Raw genomic sequence first — 21,384 nt, 5'->3', positions numbered from 1 at the left:
ATCAGAGCACTGAGGATGGAAAGGGGGAGGAAAAGGGAGGGAGGTGGAATATGTAGAAGGAAGGGAAAAAAAATAACACATACACAACCACTTGGGCTTGAAGTGATTACTCTTCTTTGCACTCAGAACAATTGGTCCCACCAGTGTGGCTGTCACAAGGAGAGCTTGGCACTGCCACGCCACAGATGTTCCTCTCTCTTTGGCCAAAACCTACCAATCAAACCCAAACTAGTGTCCAAAAGACCCCCCTCACACTCTCTTGTCCTCATCCCCCTGGGTGAGACGGAGACTCCAACATTTAGTGTGTTGTCAAAGCTCAGCCCAGTTTAGGGGAAACAAAGATGGACAGGAGGCGCAGCGTCCTGAGAGCACAGCTTTCTTCAGATACAATCCTCCTCTGTGGTCACGTCTGGAAACAACTCGTACATCTGCAGCCTAACTGAAAGTGACAGCGCATGCGATCTGGCAAACGCAGCCCCTTTCCATTAAAGAAAAATCACAGTTTTTAATTTGCTGCTGTTGTTCTACATCCATCGACACCCCAGAAAACATATTAATGGAGACAATTAACCCTGGAAAAGAACACAACAGCAAGACAAAAAACAGCTGCACAGTCTGTGCAGCAGCAGCAGCAGCGGCTCCCGTTTATCTTGAAATATTGACGGTGAGAGTCTGAGGGAGCGCTCCTGCAGCGAGAGGACAGTTCACGGTTTCCGCCAAGCCCTTGTGTGCATCACTGAGAGGAGAGTCTGACAGCAGACCGGCTTCCCCACTGTGAGAGGAAAATACTGTCTCTGAAATAGATACCAGCAGTATCAGGCAACTCATCTTCCCCCCAAAGTATTCACAATGGAGCAATTCTGAGATGCGAAAGGAAAAACAAACTGTCACAGAAAATATGTGTTGTGGTGAAATCTGATAGCTGCTTTTACAGCATTGGTGCTTATTTGGAGGTTAAACAAGTGAACATATTTACTTTTGCTTTTAAAGGTTCCAGATATAATATCTTGAGGCATTTTCAGCAACACATTTACTGTTTGATATTCTTAGAAATGATTATAACATCTCCATAGGTCGTCATCTCATTAAACAGATATAACTTTAGTCTCAGAAAATGAGCTAATTGTCAGCATTAGAAGCAATAGAAATTGTTGCTGAGAAAATTAATGCCACTTAGCTAACCTGCTACTTGCATCAACATAAATAAACAAAAAAATATATATTTTACAACATAGAAACCAAAACATTGACCTCAGTGGGGTAAAAGTCTTCCTTTTTGTGTGCTGGACTTAAAAAAAAGATTCTCATCAAGTCTTTGGTTAAGTTACTCTTACAAAATCACATTATTACAATTTTGCAACAAGACAGTAATTTAAGAATTACCACCGTAATGATTTTCTGATTTAACTTTCAACCCATGATTCAATCAGGTTGACAGATTCCAATTTCCTCCACTTTATCATCGCGCTCAGTGGTAATTTATCATTTGAGCAACAAAATCAATTTGTTCCCCTGTCCGCCGCACTGGCTGGGAGTAGTCAGACAGACATGTCACATCTCCCAGAAAACAGCACACAATGGAGGAGGCTTCATTTGTATTCCTGCTCCATGCCCACACCTTCTCTTAGATGCCAAATTTCAGCATGTGCACACTTTCAATTAAAGCAAACAGCTGGATTGGTTTACAATATTTCCTTAATTATTTTAATAGCTTGGATATTGGACAATGGGGAGCAGGGGGAAAAGATAGTGAGTTAATTGTTCTGATCTCCCCTGATGATCATCTTTGTGTGTGGGGAGGAGAATAGACGGTCGGCTGAATAGGCTCGCTGCTAGTCTAATTGGCAGGACATAAATGGTATTTATTATGCGGGTCTTCCAAACCCTGATTGTCTGCAGCACAAAGCTGCCTCTATTAGCAGGGTGCCGGCTCTTACTGGTCGATTTGAAATGACCCAGCGCTTAACCATTTATTAGATGGACTGAAGGCCTCCTTGTACACCACGGATCTCTCTAATTGGCATGTTTACCCATGTATTGCTTTCCTGGGCACCAACATTGGGATGTATTTGTTCAAATTTTTGTCTCGTGGGGTTAATGCATTTAACCCTACAACATTTAAACTATGTAAACTGTTGTTAAACACAAGCAAACTGCTCTTCCACGTCTTGTAAACCTCTTTAACAGACCATCCTCACCTTCATTACAACTAAAGGGACGGATGCTGAATTATTTAATAACCCGCTGTGAAGAAGGTAACCATACTGAAGACAGAAAGTGTTTACCTCTCTCTGCACTATTACTTAAGAACATCAAAGCAAGTCACCGCACATACTTTAGGAGCTTCCCCTCTGTTTGCTTCCCAAACATTCACTGTCTCTTATCTGCCTCATCTTTTCTCAAACTCCCTGCTGAGGGCAAAACAATTTGCCACTTCCACATTTAAGTACAAGCACCATACACTGTCTCAAATGTACTTTTCAGGGAGGTGGATCCCGGCACGGAGCCCAGAAACAGAATGTATCATCAGTTAAGAGAAGAGATCAAAGGGAGAGCCTCGTAGCCTGGGGTTACGCAAGTGTGTCCGTTTAATTCTGCCAGGATTTCGTCTGGTCATAAACGTTGGCGAGAGGAGAACAAAAGGACTGACGGGGAGTCAGCAGCGGTGGTAAGGAAACGGGTCAGGCGATAGTGGGGGGAGGGATGGGAGCTTCTGCTCTTTGACCTCAGTCAGTAACCTGAGTCACACCAGAGTCCTGATAATAAAACTGAACAGATTAGTCACTTTACTGTGGTCAAACAGCATGACTGAGGAGCACCCTGAGCCTGATGGGGATTCTCTACCTGTATGTGTCCGAGTAGACACACACCACCATTCATTTAATCACATATTGCCAAGAAACTGAGGTTCTTTGCTCCCAATAAGATGCTGCCATGTAAAAAGTATTTTCTGATCTCCTTAATAAAACCCCAATTAGAGTATGCTGATCTTTTCTCACATCATGAGTAAATGGTGATATAAGTGGAACATGCTGTATGCAACCCATTTAAACAAAATAATAAGAATATTGTTTTATTCAGGGTGAAGTAAATAGTCAACATATTAGTGTGCATGGCAACATAACCAGTGGTACCTGGCTTATCAAACGAGAAAACAAATCAGTTTAAAAAGAAGAACAAGCAGAAGGAAAAAGCAGCCAGTGTCCAAAGAAAAACGTTTAAAAGACCTTCAGAAAACCTGGGAAAATATTGCTGTAGACCATTTTAACACCCCACAAGACTATAACTGCTACTTCAGTGGATATTCTTTAACTAATTGCAAGACAACTGAATATACAAATATGGATTGGAAAAGTTCATACTCTGTTTACTGAAACAAATACAGCCAACAGACATCACCATGAATTAATTAACTGTGTTACACATATTAAAACATTTTAGGTCTCAAAGTATTTTCTGAAATTTTATGTTTAAATATGCAAATGAAGTTTTATCAATTTACATAAATAAAAAAAAATGTAATTGACACCAACATGTCTATTTTAGACATTTTCAAAAGTTAGCTTTTATGAAACATGACTTCTATTTTAAGCTCAGATGCTACGGAAGAGTCAAAATTCTGACTTTTTTTCTCAGAATTCTGCCTTCAGTGGCCCTAATACTCTTCCGTACAGATGCAATGAAACATAACACAAACACCAAATACTTTCAGACATCTGCTGTCTCCAGCTCTTCCCTACCTGTTTGATACACTGCAGACGGTCATTTGTCTGCTGTATGTGTCTGTCCATCGATGGAATCGAGTTCATGTTGATTGTCCTTCTTTGGCCTCTACCTGCCAGCCATTAAACTGGCGAGTTCTGCAACAGAAACACAGACAAGTGTAAAGACTTCGCTCTTCCAAGGGAAGCTGCCAATCACATCACCACCAGGTTATTGCTACTGCTGTTTGTGTGTGTGAGTGTGCGTGTGTGTGTGTGTGTGTGGGCGCAGTGTGCTGCGAGCTGAGCAGGGAGATATCGATTTGGCAGGTGACAAGCACCTCAGAAAGCCCAAAGGATGACATTCCTCTCAGTTCCTTTGACACCCTTAACAAGCCCTGGCGGTTGCCCCTGAACGCAGCTATACAACTTTGGAAAGGACAAGCTGGACTTAAGACAGGATGTCTGGCCATGTTTAAAGCGCCTCAGGGGTGAAAATGAACTGAGGTGGAGGGACACAGGCTCACTCGTAATGTGCAGAGCCTCACAGTCTGTCAGCATTATCTCGGAAAACTGCGTGAAGCTCTTCCATCCTGGCCTGTGAGAACATTAACTTGGCATGTGGCTCTCTGTTTACATTACTTAGCCATTATGTAATCTTTGGTTAACAATTATCTGTACCCTGGGCCCAGACATGCTCTACATATCATTCCCCCTCCTCCTCCCTTAGCTGTCCCAGAGTTCCTCCAACAAAACCCCTTACAGCGCACTATTGATTCTGGAGCAGCAGCTTATGGAAAACCTTCTCTCTTTCTCTCTCATGTCTTTTTTTTTTTTTTTTTTATCTGAGAGAATAATTTTTCACGGAAGGGAAACAATGGGGATGTGATCTGACATACTACACAAGATTATCACAAGTTAGAAAGTATTACAAGCTGCATTAAAGGTTATCAGTTTTGCCTCTGGGGGTCTGATTTAATGTTGCATTCAGTGTCAAATAAATATTACAAAGCAGCAGTCGGCTTTAACGCACAGTGACCTGCAACTCAAAGTGGAGTGGTTAGTGAATTAATAGGTGCATTTATGAGGAGTGAAAATTGCTGCCCCGCACCCCCCCCACCTTTCTCCCCTTCATCCTTCCTTCTTGCTACTGCAGGGACATCTCATCCTGTGGCACATCATCTTTCACTCAAAAATTCTCACCCCTCCCTCCCCACACCATCTTTCTCCATTACCGTCTCGCAGTAAGAAATTTCCCTGCACAAAGTACCAGTGAGATGACAGGGGGGGTAAAAAGAGAGGAGGCAGCATGCTGCACCATACTGATAATGTTCACTTAGGGGTCTCTAGCTGGATTTAACGGCAGGGCCAGTAATCTACTCCACTAGACGGCTAAAGAGCTTTTATGCTACCTATTGGAGCTGCTCATGCCTGTACTTGAGCGGAGAGAGGGGCACATGAGTGCATTCCTCTCCATAAATTAGAAAGCTCATAAAGAAAAAGAGACATCTGAGGCTTTCTTTTTTTCCTCTTCTGTCTTTGCAGATGGAAAATGTCTATATGCTGACATTTCTGACTCACATCACAGTGTGCTCACATGTTGAATATGTTTGTAATGGGTGGGGTAGTGGGATTATTACCATGAAGTAGGATTTATATTTTATTCATTTAAAATAAATTTGAAGACATTTATGAGTATATGTTCTGAATGAAATGTGTGATAACCCAGAGGTGCAACAAAGAATTAAATAAAGGCAACCACAATAACACTCAGTAATGTTTCTAGAGAATTTCAGAAAAGTAAAGAAAAGAAAATGTTTCATGAAAATGTTTAAGTTCTCTGAAGTTTTGTGTTTTGGGAAGTGTTTTAGGAGACTTGTGCTTTTTTAAAATATTGTGCTTTCTGTGTCTTTTTCTTTTGTTTATTATATTTCTTCTGAGAGATGAAGTGTGTTTTGTTTAATGTCAAGTTTTTGTCAAATGCTTAGGAAATTGTTCAGTGATTTTTACTAGGCAAGAGGCTGGGTGCACCCTGGACAGGTTCTCAGTCTATCGCAGAGCCAACACAGTGACAAACAACCACTCACTTTAACTCCTAGTGAGACTTTAGAGACACAAATTAACCTAATGCGCATGTTTTTGAACAGTGAAAGGAAGCTGAAGTACCTGGAGACAACCCATGCAGGCAAAGTCAGCTCAGAACAACCCCAGCTGAGGTTCTGACCAGGAACCTTCATGCTGGGAGGCAACGGTGCTAATCACCACACCACCATGCAGCCCCTAGGGTTTTTATTTCTGAAATATTATTGTCTTTTCATTAAATTTGGCAGTGTATATAAAAAATGTGGTATTAACAATCCTGTTGGGTTTTGTGAAATATCTGTTGTTTATGCACCTTGTTTTTTTTAAACCAAATAAATGACTCAAGCCAACAATATCAATAATCTTTAGATAGATTGCCATCACAACTCTGAACAAGGATCTGCTCCGTCACCCAGGAGAAAAGCATGTGTAGTGATGACACATGCTCATACATTGACTTTCCACACATCTCTCAGGTGTGAGCTGCTATAATGCCCCCCACAGTCCTCTCTCTGTGTCAGATGACAGCGAGATGAACCTCGGTGACCATCGTCACCTTCAGCCACCAGCAGGTGTCTCCCTGGCCCTTCAAAGTCGCGGCTAGTGGCACAAAGAAGGCAGAGCGGTGTTGCTTTAAGCCTTTACAAGCACTACAAATCCTCAGCTGCTGCTTCCTAACAGGGCCCACTCAGCCCGGCACTGCCTGTCTGACCTTGTGGTTATTGATGAGCGAGTCGACCTGCTCTCTCCAGCTCTCTCCTCCCTCCTGCCCTTCCCTCCGCGCCCTCCCTGTATCTCTCTCTGTGTCATCTCTCTTACCTCCAGCAGTGAGTTAAAATGAGGGGAAAGAAAGGTTGGACTGCCATTCACCTCCCCTGTGTGTTTTTTTTTCCTTGTTAAACACACGTAACAACACTTCTGATCCTCCTGCCCTGTAAAGCTTGTGTCCACATATTTACTCTTATTTACTTACTTACTTCCTGACTTCCTAACCGTACACCAAACCTGACACAACAAGGTTAGGGAGTAAATTAATTTCCAGATACTTTCTTGCTCTAATTAAATGCTATTCCTTTGTTACATCTTTGATAACTAACAAGAGCCAATTTCAAAGATTAAACCTGAGATGCTTGGGAGATAATGACGACAAGATGCAATTATGAGCTTCACCCTATTTACATGCCCTTTTCAGATGTTATCATTTTTTGTTTTCTCTGGGATCCTATTTGCCTTGATTCAAACAGAAATCCTGTCTGCTGCTTTGAGCGCGAGAGGGGAAATCGTTGCAGTTATGTGCTTTACTTGAGCTTAATTTACTGCAAATTGCACGGCAGGCGTTACACAACAAGTTGAGAGCTGTGGATTCCTGCACAACAAAAGACACATGGTGTGGTGGTGGGGGAAAGTGGAGAATGAAGAGTAGGAGGGGAGGTGGGAGACCCGCTTTCCTTTCCTTATTCAAGGGGGAGCTAAGATATATGTATTGAGTGGGAGCTGTAATAAAACGAAACGGGTGAAGAGATGCAGGCTGGGGAACAAATATGAAAGGCAGTGGAGTATGGCGGCAAGGCGGTGGAGTACCACCGGAGGATTGGATGAAATTATCTCTTTATAATCAGGGGGCTTCTGCATGGCTGCCTCCTCCATTGTCCAGTGACAGATGAGGTCTACCTCTTCAAATGGGCTTTTCACCGTGCTATCATCCCACCTCGGGGGTAAAACAATGTTTTTCTTCTTCTCTGTGCAACTACTTTAAAGCTTTGTTTCCACATGGCACCCTACGGAGGCTCCCATCAGCGAAGGTCTATGTTTGCCTCATTCCATGGTCATGTTACATAAGCATACTTTGAAGATGATGCAGGTTTCATCTGATGACAAAGTTTGGAACAACAGGGATAGGAAGATGGTGATGCTAAACAATGTTGAGTGAAGACACAAAACAGAACTCAAATTTCTTTTTGTCAGTTCGGAATATAAGAATTATTTCAGACACCTGAAATCCAACCCTTGCATCTTCAAAGTAGGCTTCTAGCCTCAGTAAAGTAACGAGTTGTGCACCTCTGCTCCGCAGGATAAAAACTGAATGAGAGGGAGAGAGGGGTAGACAATGATTAGCTCTATCCCACCATCACAGCAGAACAAATGGATCACAAAGCCTCACTGCCAAGCTGCTGAGGCATAGGCAAGTGGTAAACAGATTTAATTTATTTATATAAGTGGCTCACAAACCCAAACAGTTAGGCTTGTCTGGACCAAGACTGTCAGTACAGTTTCTCTTTTTAACGTAGCTTTAGCAAATAAACTGTTTAGATTTGTAAGCAGCAAAGGTTTGAGACAGCCCCTTTATGAAAAGTCCTCATGTCACAGAAGATGGTTAATAATTTTACATTTAACCTTTGTTTCCTTTTGTAAACATGGAAGACTGTAAAAAAAATGTTCAAAAAAACTATTTAGACAGCAAGCCATCCTGGCCACCATCCCAACCACACACACACAGACGCACACACACATCTTCTCACCTTCCCCTGAGTGCTGGACTGGCATCATGATACCATAACAACACCCTCAGTCACTCCTAATGTGCTTTACAACAACACTACAGGCAGGGTGTTACACCTCCGCAGAGCAGTGCGAAACACCTCCTGCAACCAACCAACACACAAGAACACCCACACACACACACATCACTGATCGAAAGCTACTAAGCCAAGCATTGCTGACACTATTAAAACATAACAAGGTAGCCAGAGTGAAGAAATCTGCATCGTTCTTGCACCTTACGAGGACACTCGGCTCAAGGTGATCGTGTCTGTGCGAGAATCGTGTATTGTAGGTGAATTAGGCAATAAAGGAGTAATCTGTGCCATCACTGACTCAGGTTCTGTTTGCAGCACTTGCTTAAGGGTGATAAAGATGAGGGAGGAATAGAGGCGATGGAGGAGGAGGGGAAGAGGAAGCATCTCCTCACCCTCATGATTTTAATGAGCTTTGATTCCCTGATATGTCTTGTTTTCTTCCTGTTGGCCAAGGCCGGCGTGAAAGCTCCCCCTTCAATTATCTTAACATTGTCAAGGCACTGTTTTCTAGGACTGGGGGAGAAATGGAGGGGCTTCAGTTTGGAGAAGGCAACTCTAGGACTCCAGGTGTCTGCCTGGTGAGTGGCCAGGCAAGGACAAAGCTGTGTTTGTTGGATGGAGAGGATGGAAATGTGTATGAAACACTGCCGCATCCATTGTTGCTTTACAGAATGTGCCATAATCCCCAGCAGGCTCCATCCAGAGCTGGCATGAAGGATAATATGAGCTGCCTTCTGCCTGTTCCACCCTCCCCAACCCACCCCACCCCACCCCCCCATTTTTCTGCTGCACACACACATATGGACACGCCGCCACTTGAGTGCACACACACGCTCTCACACCTCCCCACATGGCTCCTTAACAGGCTTGGGAATGGATTTCTTTTATTTAATGTGGTTTGGTCTGCAGATCCAGAGGCAACCGTGAGCGAAGGCGGGTTCGCAGTTGTGCCACTCACACTCGCACGCACACAATCTAAAGGAGTCCTGCTGCGTTGGTCGCTGTTCACTGATCTCTCCTTCTTTTCCTCGGTCTTCCACCATCTCCCACATCCACCCCTCCCTTCCTCTCTCTATGCCCTCTCACTTTTTTTTTTCACGACAGCTCACACAAGCATGCCTCCTGGATTCCTGCGGGAGCCCCATGTTCAGTATACAGAGATTGTTCAGCCATCAGGCACATCTGCAGCATGATTAGAAAAGCAAAGGAAGCATGGTGGTGGAAGCAGGAGGGTGGGGTGGTAGAGGCCGCCCTCCTGCTCCTCCTAGCAGAGGCAGAAAACAGAGGGTTGGGATCATAGAGAGGCCTAAGCAATATCTCCTCTCTAACCAAGTGTAACGTTTCACCAAGTCTCAGAGGCCGATATCTGCCTGCAAAATAAATAAATAAATAAAAAGAACGGACAAAGGCATATGTGGGCCTGTCTCTCTCTTCATCATCAAGCCCCCGCCAATCCTCCTGCTCTCCCTTAAACATGCAATCATAGGAGATTCCAGCCACTATGCAAGCATGAGTAGCATCACAGCAGTTCCTCCTCCTGTTTGCCCTCAAATGCTTTTCAAACAGCTACTCTTTTAATTTCCTTCCACCCTCACGCTAATAGCAGATGAGAGGGGGTAGGGGATGGGAGGGGGGTCAATTCCCTCAGAACGTTGGAAGCAGCACAGATGAGCCACATGACTGTGCTAGCACCACCAAACCAGAGCAGCATAAAACTAACAGCTAGCCAGCTAGCCTCACACTCCCTGCGTCTGCCCGTGGCGCTCCATCAGCCCCAGCTCACACACCCTACCCCGCCCTCCCACCAAAGCTCCCCTTTCCCCTCCGCAATCCTTCTGGAGTTTTGGAGGCATGTGATGATGATGAAACCAGTGAGCCAAAGTGTAAACCTGCAGCTATTGTTGCAGTATGAGATGAAATCACATGCAGCTTCTCACAAAGAAACCCATGGCTTCTACCATCTTCCCCATGAAACAATGTGTCTTAAAAATTGCCGCTGATTGTGAGCACAGAGGAGAGTCAAAGAGGCATTTTATTTCCATTTCTATGAGTGATATTGTTGATGCAGAGGTGCGGACTGCTTCAGACCTCCTCATTCCTTTCTCTGTTTTTTCTTCCCAGTCTCCTGGTTTATTATGCATTCAGCTCATGTGTCCCTCCTGTGAGTGGCTGTTCATTTTCCACATACCATGCTTAATCCGGCCAGCTAAAACTTTGAAATAGCGGGAGCTGCAGACACTACCCAAGAGGAGCCATTATGAGGTCTGGGAGGGAGAGACTGATAGCGCTGGGGGGAGGAGTGACAGGCGAGCTGCAAGATACATGGAAAGGAATTCAAAGAAGGCTGAGAGAGGAACATGAGCATGTTTGTGTGTTCACTGCTTTACAAGTGTATACTGTGAAAGAGTAGCAGCAATAAGTTAGTTTTGGCTTGTGTGTGTGTGTTTGATGGGTTGTTGGGGCAGGCAGGGGAGGGGTCAGGATGGAGGACCTCCTTGTCTCCATTGTGCCACTGACCTTCGGCCTTTTGTGACTTTGAGTGAATGGGAGGAGAGGAACAGGGAGAGTGAGAGATTTTAAATAGTGCATGAGCTCAACCTGCCCGGACACTGATGGACAGCAGCAACATGAGCTTTCTGTTTCACCCAAGGAGCCTGTGAAGACATACCATCAATCTGCCAGACCTTATAATGACCTCACTAACATCTCCTGCTGAACTACTGCTTTGTGTGTGCGTTGGGGTGTGAGTGTGTAGGGATTTAAGTAAGGATGATCGATTAAAATAGGAGTTATTTAAACAATAACATACCAATGTTTAGGATAAAAGCTTCAAGGTCCAAGAGCCACACAACACATCATTAAAGGGTTTTGCAATATCAAAATTTAGAGAGCCAGTCACGTGCAAATTTCTTAGTAAAAATTTAAAGGAAAACCTTGCAATAATTTGGGCACCCAGAAAATCAGACCTCTTTCCCAGGTCCTCAAGGTTATTACATGTTTATGAGTTATTTAAAAAAAAATTCAAATGTCAAAGTTTGATAAATACTTGTATACTTACTTATACCTGTCACAAAAATGAGCTGTGAAAGTCTCATCTGCTTCCATCCAGAAAAATAAACCCTTTGCCCTCAAAGACAAAGACCCCTACAAGGACAGAGTACAGCGTTTTCTGGCAGCCACTTCCTCAGTTTGTAACATGATTAAGAAATGACAGCTAACAGAGAGGATGGAGGTGAAGAAAAAGAAAAACTCTGTACCAGAATTTCTGATGTGTATGAGCACCAAATCAAAACCTTTTGACTGAAAAGAACCTTCAATAAGATTTAGTAGCATCTGGTCCTTTTTTTTTTTTCTTGATCAGGAACACATGCAGAAATATGACCATGTTTTTTCTGCATCTTCATCACAAAATTCAACATCAGAAGCTTGCAAATTAACACCTTTACATGGCTAATGAATAACACAAATTTTGATGCAAACTTTTACAATTACAATAATTTGTTAAAATAATGAGGTGCCTTTCAGCTGAAATGAATGTTAGATTAATTTATAAAAAAACGTTTTCACTTTCTAAACCTCTGTTTCACCACTTTTTTAACATACAAAAAGGATTTAACACACAGGAGAAATTTAGAACGCTAATGATGTTAACAAATATGGCTCATAGAAATTTAGTTGTTTTTTTATAGTTGATAACTCATGGAAAAGAGTGATACTGTGTTAACAGCTTGCTAGTATCTACAGTTATCAGCCCCTCCAGGGAAAAACCTCTCATTCCACAAATGTGCTCAATTAAAAAGAGCAGAGAGCTACAAGAGGGGCAGCGAGAGGCCATTCCCTGCGCCTGTTTGATCTGGATTTCCTAATTGGTCAATGACAACACATTACCAGACAGGCAGACGCTTGATCCACAGAGAGGAGGCTTTTGACAGCAGCAGTTCAACCTCTCATCCCCTCTCCGCACCCGCCCCTTCACTAGCACTGTCCCACAAGCTCCTCCTCTATGACCAGGCAGAGTGTGTCTGCATGTAAAAGGGGAGTGTGGGGTCTGATGTGTGGGAGGAGGGCTGATTTAGAGGTTAAGCAGCAGAGGCTGCAGTAAATCTGTGTCACAAATCTTCCTTATGGAGCCGTGGGGGAACACACACAAACAAGTGATGAATCCCATGCAACATGAAGACTTTCACCTCCCTCCCCTGCCTCTTCTTGAGGCCACATTGTGCAGCTTGGACTGCTCTAATTTGCCAAATGTTGTGGCCTGACATTTTTTGATTGTCTTTGTGTAAATGAATCAGGAAGCTTCTCGTCTCGCATGGAGCTGAGAAGAATGCCAAAATGTCAGGGATAAAAAAGGAGATTCTCCACAGAGGAGTAGACTCAGCAGTCCTCAACCACCACTGACAACATTGATTTATTTTGCTTTTTTTAACAAGTCATTCTTTCCTTATTAAGACATCCTGAGTGATCTTACATAGTATACATTATTTCCCATGACCCGAGTTGTTGCTCTCTTTTTAAAGTCACTCCAGCATAAAAACATCTAGAGGCAAATCAGAGTGCACGCAAGTAGTCTCAGTGGTGCAGATCACATGTTTGTAGGACAGTATGTCTTATTTTATATAATCTTACAGCAAGCTAAAAATAGCATCAGATGAATTTTGAATGCCCAAATGGGTAGCAGTTTGCACGGGTTACGCAATTGAAGACTTAAGCTGTTATATGAAGCGATGGCAGTCTGTAATTCACACACAACCGGCTCACACTCAAAAAAGCTGCAAGAAACAAAATTTTATAATGTGTTGCCAGAACTGAGACAATTAAGGCTAACTGTTAGCACACTCGGCATAATTCACAGGATTTTGTAAGGATTTGACATGTGTAAATGGGCTGAGAAGTTACAGATTTTGCAGCATGGAAAGCACTTTTCGACCATGTCTGCTCTGAATCTGAATTTGGGCAAGTTACAGAGTAAAGTTGTAGATCCTTCAATTGACTGTGGGGCATCATTCTAATTTTGGCTATTGGTTTTTATATTTATCATGAGCATCTGAAGCTTCTTCCGCCATCTATAAGCTTCATAAATGAGTCAACAGTGAGCCAAGTTTATATTTTTTGCTCTGTTATTATATCCAATAATTAGAAGCATTACCAGTTATTATTTTCAGTTTAGCGTTTTAGCTTTTTAGCATTGTTTTTTTCACCTAATTCAGTCACTACAAAGCCTCAGATAAGACACTGTAACCAACAAATGCTTAGCGGTTTTAAGATAATTAATACATCTTTGGTTGACTGACTACCACATTAATCATCAGCTCACTTCACTTTCTGAGATGGGTACTGTACACAGATCACAGGTATAATTTAGCAGTAACTCATCTCTAGATGTTGGAAAACAACACAGCTCAGCATCACTCATCAGAAGTCAGGGCAGCTTGACAGGTGAACATAAACAAAGCTGCCTGGAGTTGAATCCCTAGAAGTGTTTGGGACACAAACACAGACACAGACAGAAGGCATGAGAGGCAGCCCCAAACTGAGGAAGAGGAAGAGAGGGATGTAGGCACTGGATCAGAAGGGCGCAGAAAATGACTGCTGCAAGAGGTGGAAAAGGCTGAGAAACTCTGTATCCTCCTGTTTCAGCCCCTGGAAACTGCTGAACCATCAGCAATTACAGGCTGGCTGGGTCATGAATCTCTCTCTCTCTCTCTCTCTGCAGTAGTCGGCTCACTCTGCCGGGTGATACTGCAGAGGTGTGTGGCCCCGCTCACCTGGCTGGCAACAAACACACTGACCAAAACTACTGCATGACTGTCATTAAAGACTGTGCAAATTACAATGACACTGTGCATCTCCTTTTCCATGACTGCAAAGTTTACGCTGTCAGCAGCGAGCTGATATGCAAAGCAGATGTTTTTACAGACGCACAGGTGAGCGTGCTCCATGAGCAGCAGAGCAAACCGACTGTCACGGCGATACAGTGCGAGCAGCCATGGGACAAAGGCAAATGGGCACACTCACATACGTCAGGACACAAGGTAAAAAGTGCTGAACACATAATTAGCTAATCCAGTAGAAAGCGCAGATAGGCAGTCACTTAATTAAAATGATTAATTAAGGGCAATAAAAAAACTTCTTTCCAAACTGCTGTCTATAATTACAAGTGACTCCTCTTCTCTGTGTGCACATAAATGAGTTTGCACGTGAATGTGTTTGTGTGCGCGCACGTGATTGTTGCGTCTCAATGAGTGGGAGGGAGAGAAGTCAGTTTGTGTGGTTCATTCAGCGTTAGGATCCTCAGCTAATGAGATTAGTCAATAATGGATTGAAAGCAAGCAGCCTCCACTGGCCCACACAATGGCCCCAGCGGCTGTCCTGTCAGCGACACATCCTCCACTGGTCGATATTCACACAAACACACTCAGAAACATATTCAAACAACAGGGGCCCCCTTTTTAACATACAAATTGTGTTATAATATCGAGCGTTTGTTTTTTTTGTTTTTTTGTTTTCTTTCCCCCAGACAGAGGTACGTGCCTTAGAGGCCACAGACAATTCCTAAGAATTTCTATTCAAAATGTACACATATATATGCAGTCTCGATCTACACACACACACACACACACGCACAAAAAGATATTTCGGACATCATGCCAGGCCTTCAGAAGCCTCAGATCTCTTTCATCACATGAATGAATACTTTGGAGAACACTGAGAGAAAAGAGTCCTGCTAGATGTGCCACCACAGAGTGTCTGAGCTCAGGAAGGACAAACAAGTCTCAAGAGTTGAGAACTGTTCTCTTCTCAGATAAACAAAGACATGAAACGGGCTTTAAGGCCAGCTACAGCGTCAACAGAGCTCCTTTCAAATGTGTGAACAACCTGTTCGCAAGGGTAGAATAAACGTTGTAAAAACAAGACACAGCAAGCTGCCGCTACTCTACAGAACCTTGATGCAGCATTAACAATAGAGAGTCTTTGGTAAAAAGGAGCCTGAGAGTAACACTCAATAGCTTGCTTGTATTTATGTTGACAATCTGCTGTTGCCTCTATTGAAAGTTGTTGTGAATGGCATCTTATAGTCGATAAGCAAAGGCGTAATTTATAGTGGGAGGCAGATCCTTTTACTTTGGATTTTTACAGTTCCACTCTAATTTACTGAGTAAAGTCTCTCAGTTTCCTTCTGTAAAAATCCAGATGGCAATATCCTGAGTTGACAAAAAAAACAAAAAACAAAACAAAAAACAAAACAAAACAAAACAAACAAAAAAAAACCAACAAAAAAGCAAATTCACTCACACTTTTTATCAACCACTCACCATCTCAGCTTAAAAAGAAGCTTAAAACTTTCTTTTGGCAAAATCTACTGTTCTTAGTTTTATTCTGCTCTGATTGGAGGAGCTTGATCTTATGGATGTGCTAGCCACACTCCAGGCTGAAAACTACACAAAGTTCCTATAAAACAGCAAGTTAAGTGCTATTTACGTTGATTTATTCACATGTGTCCTGTACAAACAGAAGTCAATAGGCTTCTCCCACCTCCTGAAAAAGCCCGGTCTGCTCTTATCGATCAGCTCCATGGGCTAATTAACATCAGCACTTCTTAAATTTGATTTTAAAAAAGCAATTAAAAGGATTGAAAATTAGTAGAGGGTAAGCACCTATATAATTTATACATGCCCCATAAGTGATAAAACATTCGACACTACTGGTCCCACTAGTCACGGAATTTAGCTTTTAAGAAGTCAAGTCACCTTAAATGTAAAGATATTGGATTTCTTTGTATGCAGTTAATATGTATGCTGGAAAAAACAAAGCAAAACCTCAGACTAAATACAATTTTAAATGTGTGGTTAATATTCTGCTTTATTTTAATTAAACCTCACTGATTAATGAGGTTATATGTACGCAAAAAATGTGTAGCTTGATCAGGACGACAAAGACAGGTCTAGAGTTTGATTTAATCATCCATCAAAATAATGACTTTCAAGTAAATTGTTTACTTGAAAATTTTCAGAAAACTTTCAAATGTTAAGTCATTTTCCGCAGAAATTTCATCTGTTAATGCTTTGAGTTGTCATGGCTGGTTAACATTTAAAGCCTCGTTTATGCTCCCTTTATTACTAAAAGAGGTACGTCTGTTTCAAAAGTTGCTAAGCATCACTACCCCCCATAATACAATGTGTGCATTACACTGGAAAGGTTGTTAGACAATACAGCCACTAGGGGGCAGTGCAGAGTTCAGAGTTCACATTTGAGCTCTGACGTCAGTTTCAGATAAAAGCAAAAATGGAAGTGGTGGAGGAGATCATAATAATGTGCATTCTCAGAAAGGAATATAAAAAAATGTGGCGTCATAGTGTCTTCTTCTTCTTCTTCTCTGTTACTTTGCTGCTCACAGATGAGCTATAACACTCAACACTGCCCCTATGATTTCTGATGGTACTGCTCCATTTGTTCTGATGGAGTATGCATAAGCAAGTTCACTAGCAAAGTACCAAAATATGCACAAAATGAATGCAAAATAATGACAGAAAGATCTATTTGTATATGTATTTAACCAAAATTAGTCCTTACCCAAACCCACAATGCAAAGCAAAAGCAGTGCAACTTACTTTTCTCTTCAAAACAACATACCTGACACTGTTGACTACAAATCCATGCTTCTGGGCCTGGATTTTAGTTGTCTCTGGTCTCTACTTTTCATAAATTTATATATATAACAACCACACTTCTTTCCAAAACTTTCCAGAACAGTCAATTGCACATTTCTTTGCAATTTTTCCATGTTTTTAAGCAGTCTGCTGTCAATAAGTCAGTCGTCTTGTGTGCCACTCAGTGGGCATAATTTAAGTAAAGTGTATCCTCTAGATGCCCTTGAGTGCAGTTTGAGTCACCTTTTTTATGTTTTTCTATGAACTCTGGAGGACCATAAGAACACCTGCATACAGGCTTTTGTTTGTCTGTTAATGAAATGCGAAATCTATTTGATTGGAACTTTAAATTTCCTTTGCAATCTTTAAAAGAATAATTTTGATTCATATGTGATTTGTTGCTTTTAATTTTCTTCCCAGAGATATTAATAAATATAAAATAAGTCTACATCAGTAGCTTCAAGCTCCTTTCTGTTACTACTTACTTGGTTGTGTGGTGCTGTGGTGTGTTGGTGTTCCCATCAGGCAGCCTCCATGGCTGAGGTCAGCACCATGCTGTCAAAGTTCAAACCCTCGGGTAATTTGTTTTACCGTGGCCCCATCACCGCCCAAACACAGGGCGTCGTATCAAGTAAACCAATTATTATCTGACATGAATCGGAGAGCAGCGAGGTCCCACACGAGCGCTTCCACTATTATTAGCTAAATGCCTTTTTCTCTCAGCAAAATAGGCACCTTGGTCCCGATTTCCAGCGTGTCTGTGCTGCTACTTATCAGCTGCCAAGTGACTCATTTACCTGCAATGTGAAATTCTGTGTGAGATTTAAAGGTAATTTAACCTATATTCAGACATGAAAATGAATTAAGCTGACGTTTCTTTCCCTCTCATTTTTTCCTCCCCCTTTCTGTCTCAAAAACATAAACAGCAGTCAAAACTGAGCGCTTTCCCCTGCTTAGTATTCCACTGTAATTCTCCTGGGTGGACATCATGCTGTGAAGACAATCTGCATTTTGATAGGTGTACACTGGAAGTTTCCACACGCCTCTTTTAAAGCTGATACATTGGAAAACAACATAGGACAGGCACTTAGAAATGAATTTCTAGGAATATTAAGTACACTGTTGAGTGGAACACTAAATAACTTGGTGAGATTTATCTTGTTTCATTAACCAGAGCTGGCGCTGACACAAGGATATGATGTGAAACTGATCATTTGTGACGCTGCAGCCGTGCTGGGCAACATGGAAATGCCAGCAATATATAACCTTCTCAGAGAGCCATTTGTACAATCTCTCCATTAGGAACCACTTTGTTCTTGTAGCCCCTCTGGCCTCAAACTAGGCTTCAGCCTCCGATGGCTGTAGCCATGGTAACTGCCCACCACTGTACACTTGCAAATAATGAAGACAATGTGTTTTCCATTTAGATTAGCTTTTCTAGTGTGAGAAGATATGGAGAGTCCATCCTGACTGTTTAATTAAGGAGGCTTAATAACACAACTCCTTGTTGGGATGCAGCTGAATCACAGATTAAATGAGTCTGGTGGGATGTTGGTCAAGACTGATTCAAGGATTCAAGGATTCAAGGATTCAAGGAACTTTATTGTCATACCAGCTCACATTTACATGTTTATGGTACGAAATTAGAACTGAGGTCCCGGTTTGAGCCATAAGAAGGAGGGCAATAAGTGAAATAAAATAAGACATGAAGAGAAAAAAAAAAAAAAAAAAAAAAAAAATGCTCACTATTTGAAGCTATGCTCAACAGCTAAACTTAGAGAAGTTTTTTTGTTGTTGTTTGTTTCTACCATCAAATGCTAGAAAAGTGCCTCAGGCAGAGAATTTTAAATCTTGATCACAAAACGCAAAACAATTTTAGCTCTTTTGGATGTTTTTATAGAATTTCTTCAGCTTCACATAACTGGACACAAAAAATATAACAATTAGTCTTTCTGATGATTACAACACTGTGCATCCAGAATAAAAAGGTTTTAAACTCTATAACTAATGCTGCCTATGCAGTCTTTTGCAAAACCAACACTCTTTGTGTGCTTGTTTTAGACAAATTACACGTGAGGACAAAATTAACATCCCCATCACAACTGAAACATGACCAAAAACTCTAAAACACCACCCCAATTTATTTCTTTAACTTGCCAAATGTGTCATACTGTCAATGTTTTTGTTAATAAGAATTAAAAAGAAAGATAAGCAAGCAGAAATAATGCAAAATCAAAGTAAAACCAAGTGCTTCAGCAAATTCACAAATAAGCAGTTGAAGGAATGGAAAGAACTTGAGGGGCAGGAGTCTCCTTTCCACTGTTTATAGGGAAAACTCCCTGAAAGTGGAGCCAGCTTTCCAGGCCCAAATTAATTCAAGAATTTTACAAATCACTAGACAGGAAACACACTGTTGTTCTCCACTTCCACTTCGTCTCTTGTGCAGGCCAGTAAACACTCTTGACTTTCTGCATTTCCGCTCACAAGGAAAAAAGCACAAAGCAGATAGTTGCCTCTAATTCCTTGATGACACGAGTTTATCTTGCAGAGCCGAGTATATTTTGTGGAGTTGCTTCGTGTTTTGTTCGTGTTAACACAAAACCCTGCGAAGACAATTGAGCAGAGGAGCAGCTGTCAATAGAAAATCTATAACTTCTACTCTTGCTGTTGCTGAGATTTGTGAACTTGCAGTCTGGAGACTCTTTTTTTTTCTTCCTGACAAAACAAGGAATAACCTCTATGAAAAAAAAACCTATTAAAAAACACAAGGGTCTGAACATACCACTTCAGAGCAGGTATGTTGCTACAACAAACAAAGCAGAGAGCTCTGGTGCTTCTGTGCACAGAGGCCATGGTGCACAGTGATTGATATACAAGAGATAAAACGCCGTTTGACTCCCGAATCTGCCTCTAATCACACGCTCTCTGTGACGCACTCGCCACACGCTATCTCTGCCACACATGGGCCGTGTTGCTGATAAGCAGAGCTCAACCAGTCATATCTGACACTTCTGGAAGAGTTCCTGTTGGAATAAATGCACTACTTCTTTAAAATCTGTGTTTATAGTTCAGTAGTGCTTTGTGGATTACCGGTGGCACAAAGATCGACAGCTATACCAAGTGTAGCGAAATCCAAGTAAGAAGTTCACTGATATGGTTTTACCAGAATATAAATAAATCATGGCACAACTACTCAAATATGTACATATGTTTTACATATATTTGTATAAATTTGTGGTTTGGATTATTGGTTAAACAAATTAAACAAGTTATTAATTATATCTATATTGTTACCCAAATGCTGCTACAGAAAATCTATTTCAGTCCAAAGAAGCTTATTACCTGCTGATTGTAAAGCAGTACAAGGGTTTATTATTATTATTATTTATTGATTTTATTTTATTTTATTTTATTTTACAAAAAGCTTGCATGATTGGTGCACTTGAGCTCAATACACCACATGTATTTTTAATGAGACAAGCTTCTCCATAGAGGCAGATTGCCAACATGTCTGATGATGCATTAGGTCTCAACTGGATATTTGAACAATCATTTATGCAAGTTTTTTTTTTTAATTTTGAGGTGATCAAAAGTAATGAATTAGCTTTTAGCCATTTATGGCCCAGAGGTAGTTGAGAAATCTCATCAGAAATGATCTGTCCTGGTGATGGATGCTGAATGTTTGGACACTTAAGTGTAGCCTCGTGGCTCCCAGTTCAGATATAAGTCAGTCATTTGGCGTGCATCAGCATTGAGCAGATTCTTACTAAACAAAGAGACTCAGCTAAAACATCTTATTGGCTTCGATGCCCTTGCTACACACTTAAAGCACAACCAATGTTATAGAACTAGAAAGAGTGTAGCACAAGAGGACACAATGTAGCTAAAGGTTAAAGAGAGCACAACAAATATGAAGACTAGAGGAGAATTTTGATGAATGTTGGACCTCTGCTGCTCAGACACTAACACACAGTCTAACACCACAACAGAGGGATAGAGTGAGCTTCTAAGAGACCACCAGGTGTGACCTATTCATTATTTACCAACAGGCTGGCTAGCAGTGTCTGCACGCTGTGCACAACCCTTCCTTTTTGTAGGAGAAATGTGCTGGAATCAGATGAGAGAGAGAGAGAGAGGGCACATTTGTGTACTGACATCTTTATTCACATGCTGCCTGGCATTCAGCTTTTACTTATGTACAGAACAGTCAGACAATAATGAGATACGGTCATACATTCAAAATACATTATTACAGTTCATTTACTGACCACAAGCAATATTTCCATAGTGATCATAGTTACTATACTGTTAAACTGCCCTAATTAGACATCTCGTTTCTTTATATAATGCCATATATCCTGGGGAATAGAGAGA

General features: G+C 41.6%; 1 protein-coding gene across 2 annotated transcripts in view; it reads right to left on the bottom strand.

Annotated features, from left to right (window-relative positions):
- LOC121632600 (zinc finger MIZ domain-containing protein 1-like) overlaps nucleotides 1-21,384 on the bottom strand; it is a 111,932-nt gene that overhangs the window by 30,501 nt on the left and 60,047 nt on the right. For both annotated transcript variants that reach the window (XM_041974227.1, XM_041974228.1), the window contains exon 3: nucleotides 3,741-3,860. In XM_041974227.1, the coding sequence (XP_041830161.1) occupies nucleotides 3,741-3,809 (69 nt within the window). In that variant the 5' untranslated portion in view covers nucleotides 3,810-3,860. The remainder of the gene's footprint in view (nucleotides 1-3,740; nucleotides 3,861-21,384) is intronic.

The sequence above is a fragment of the Melanotaenia boesemani genome, chromosome 21 (genome assembly GCF_017639745.1).
Source record: "Melanotaenia boesemani isolate fMelBoe1 chromosome 21, fMelBoe1.pri, whole genome shotgun sequence".
Lineage (NCBI taxonomy): Eukaryota > Metazoa > Chordata > Actinopteri > Atheriniformes > Melanotaeniidae > Melanotaenia > Melanotaenia boesemani.
The sequence above is the reverse complement of the archived record's forward strand: the minus strand, read 5'-3'. Positions and strand labels throughout refer to the sequence as shown.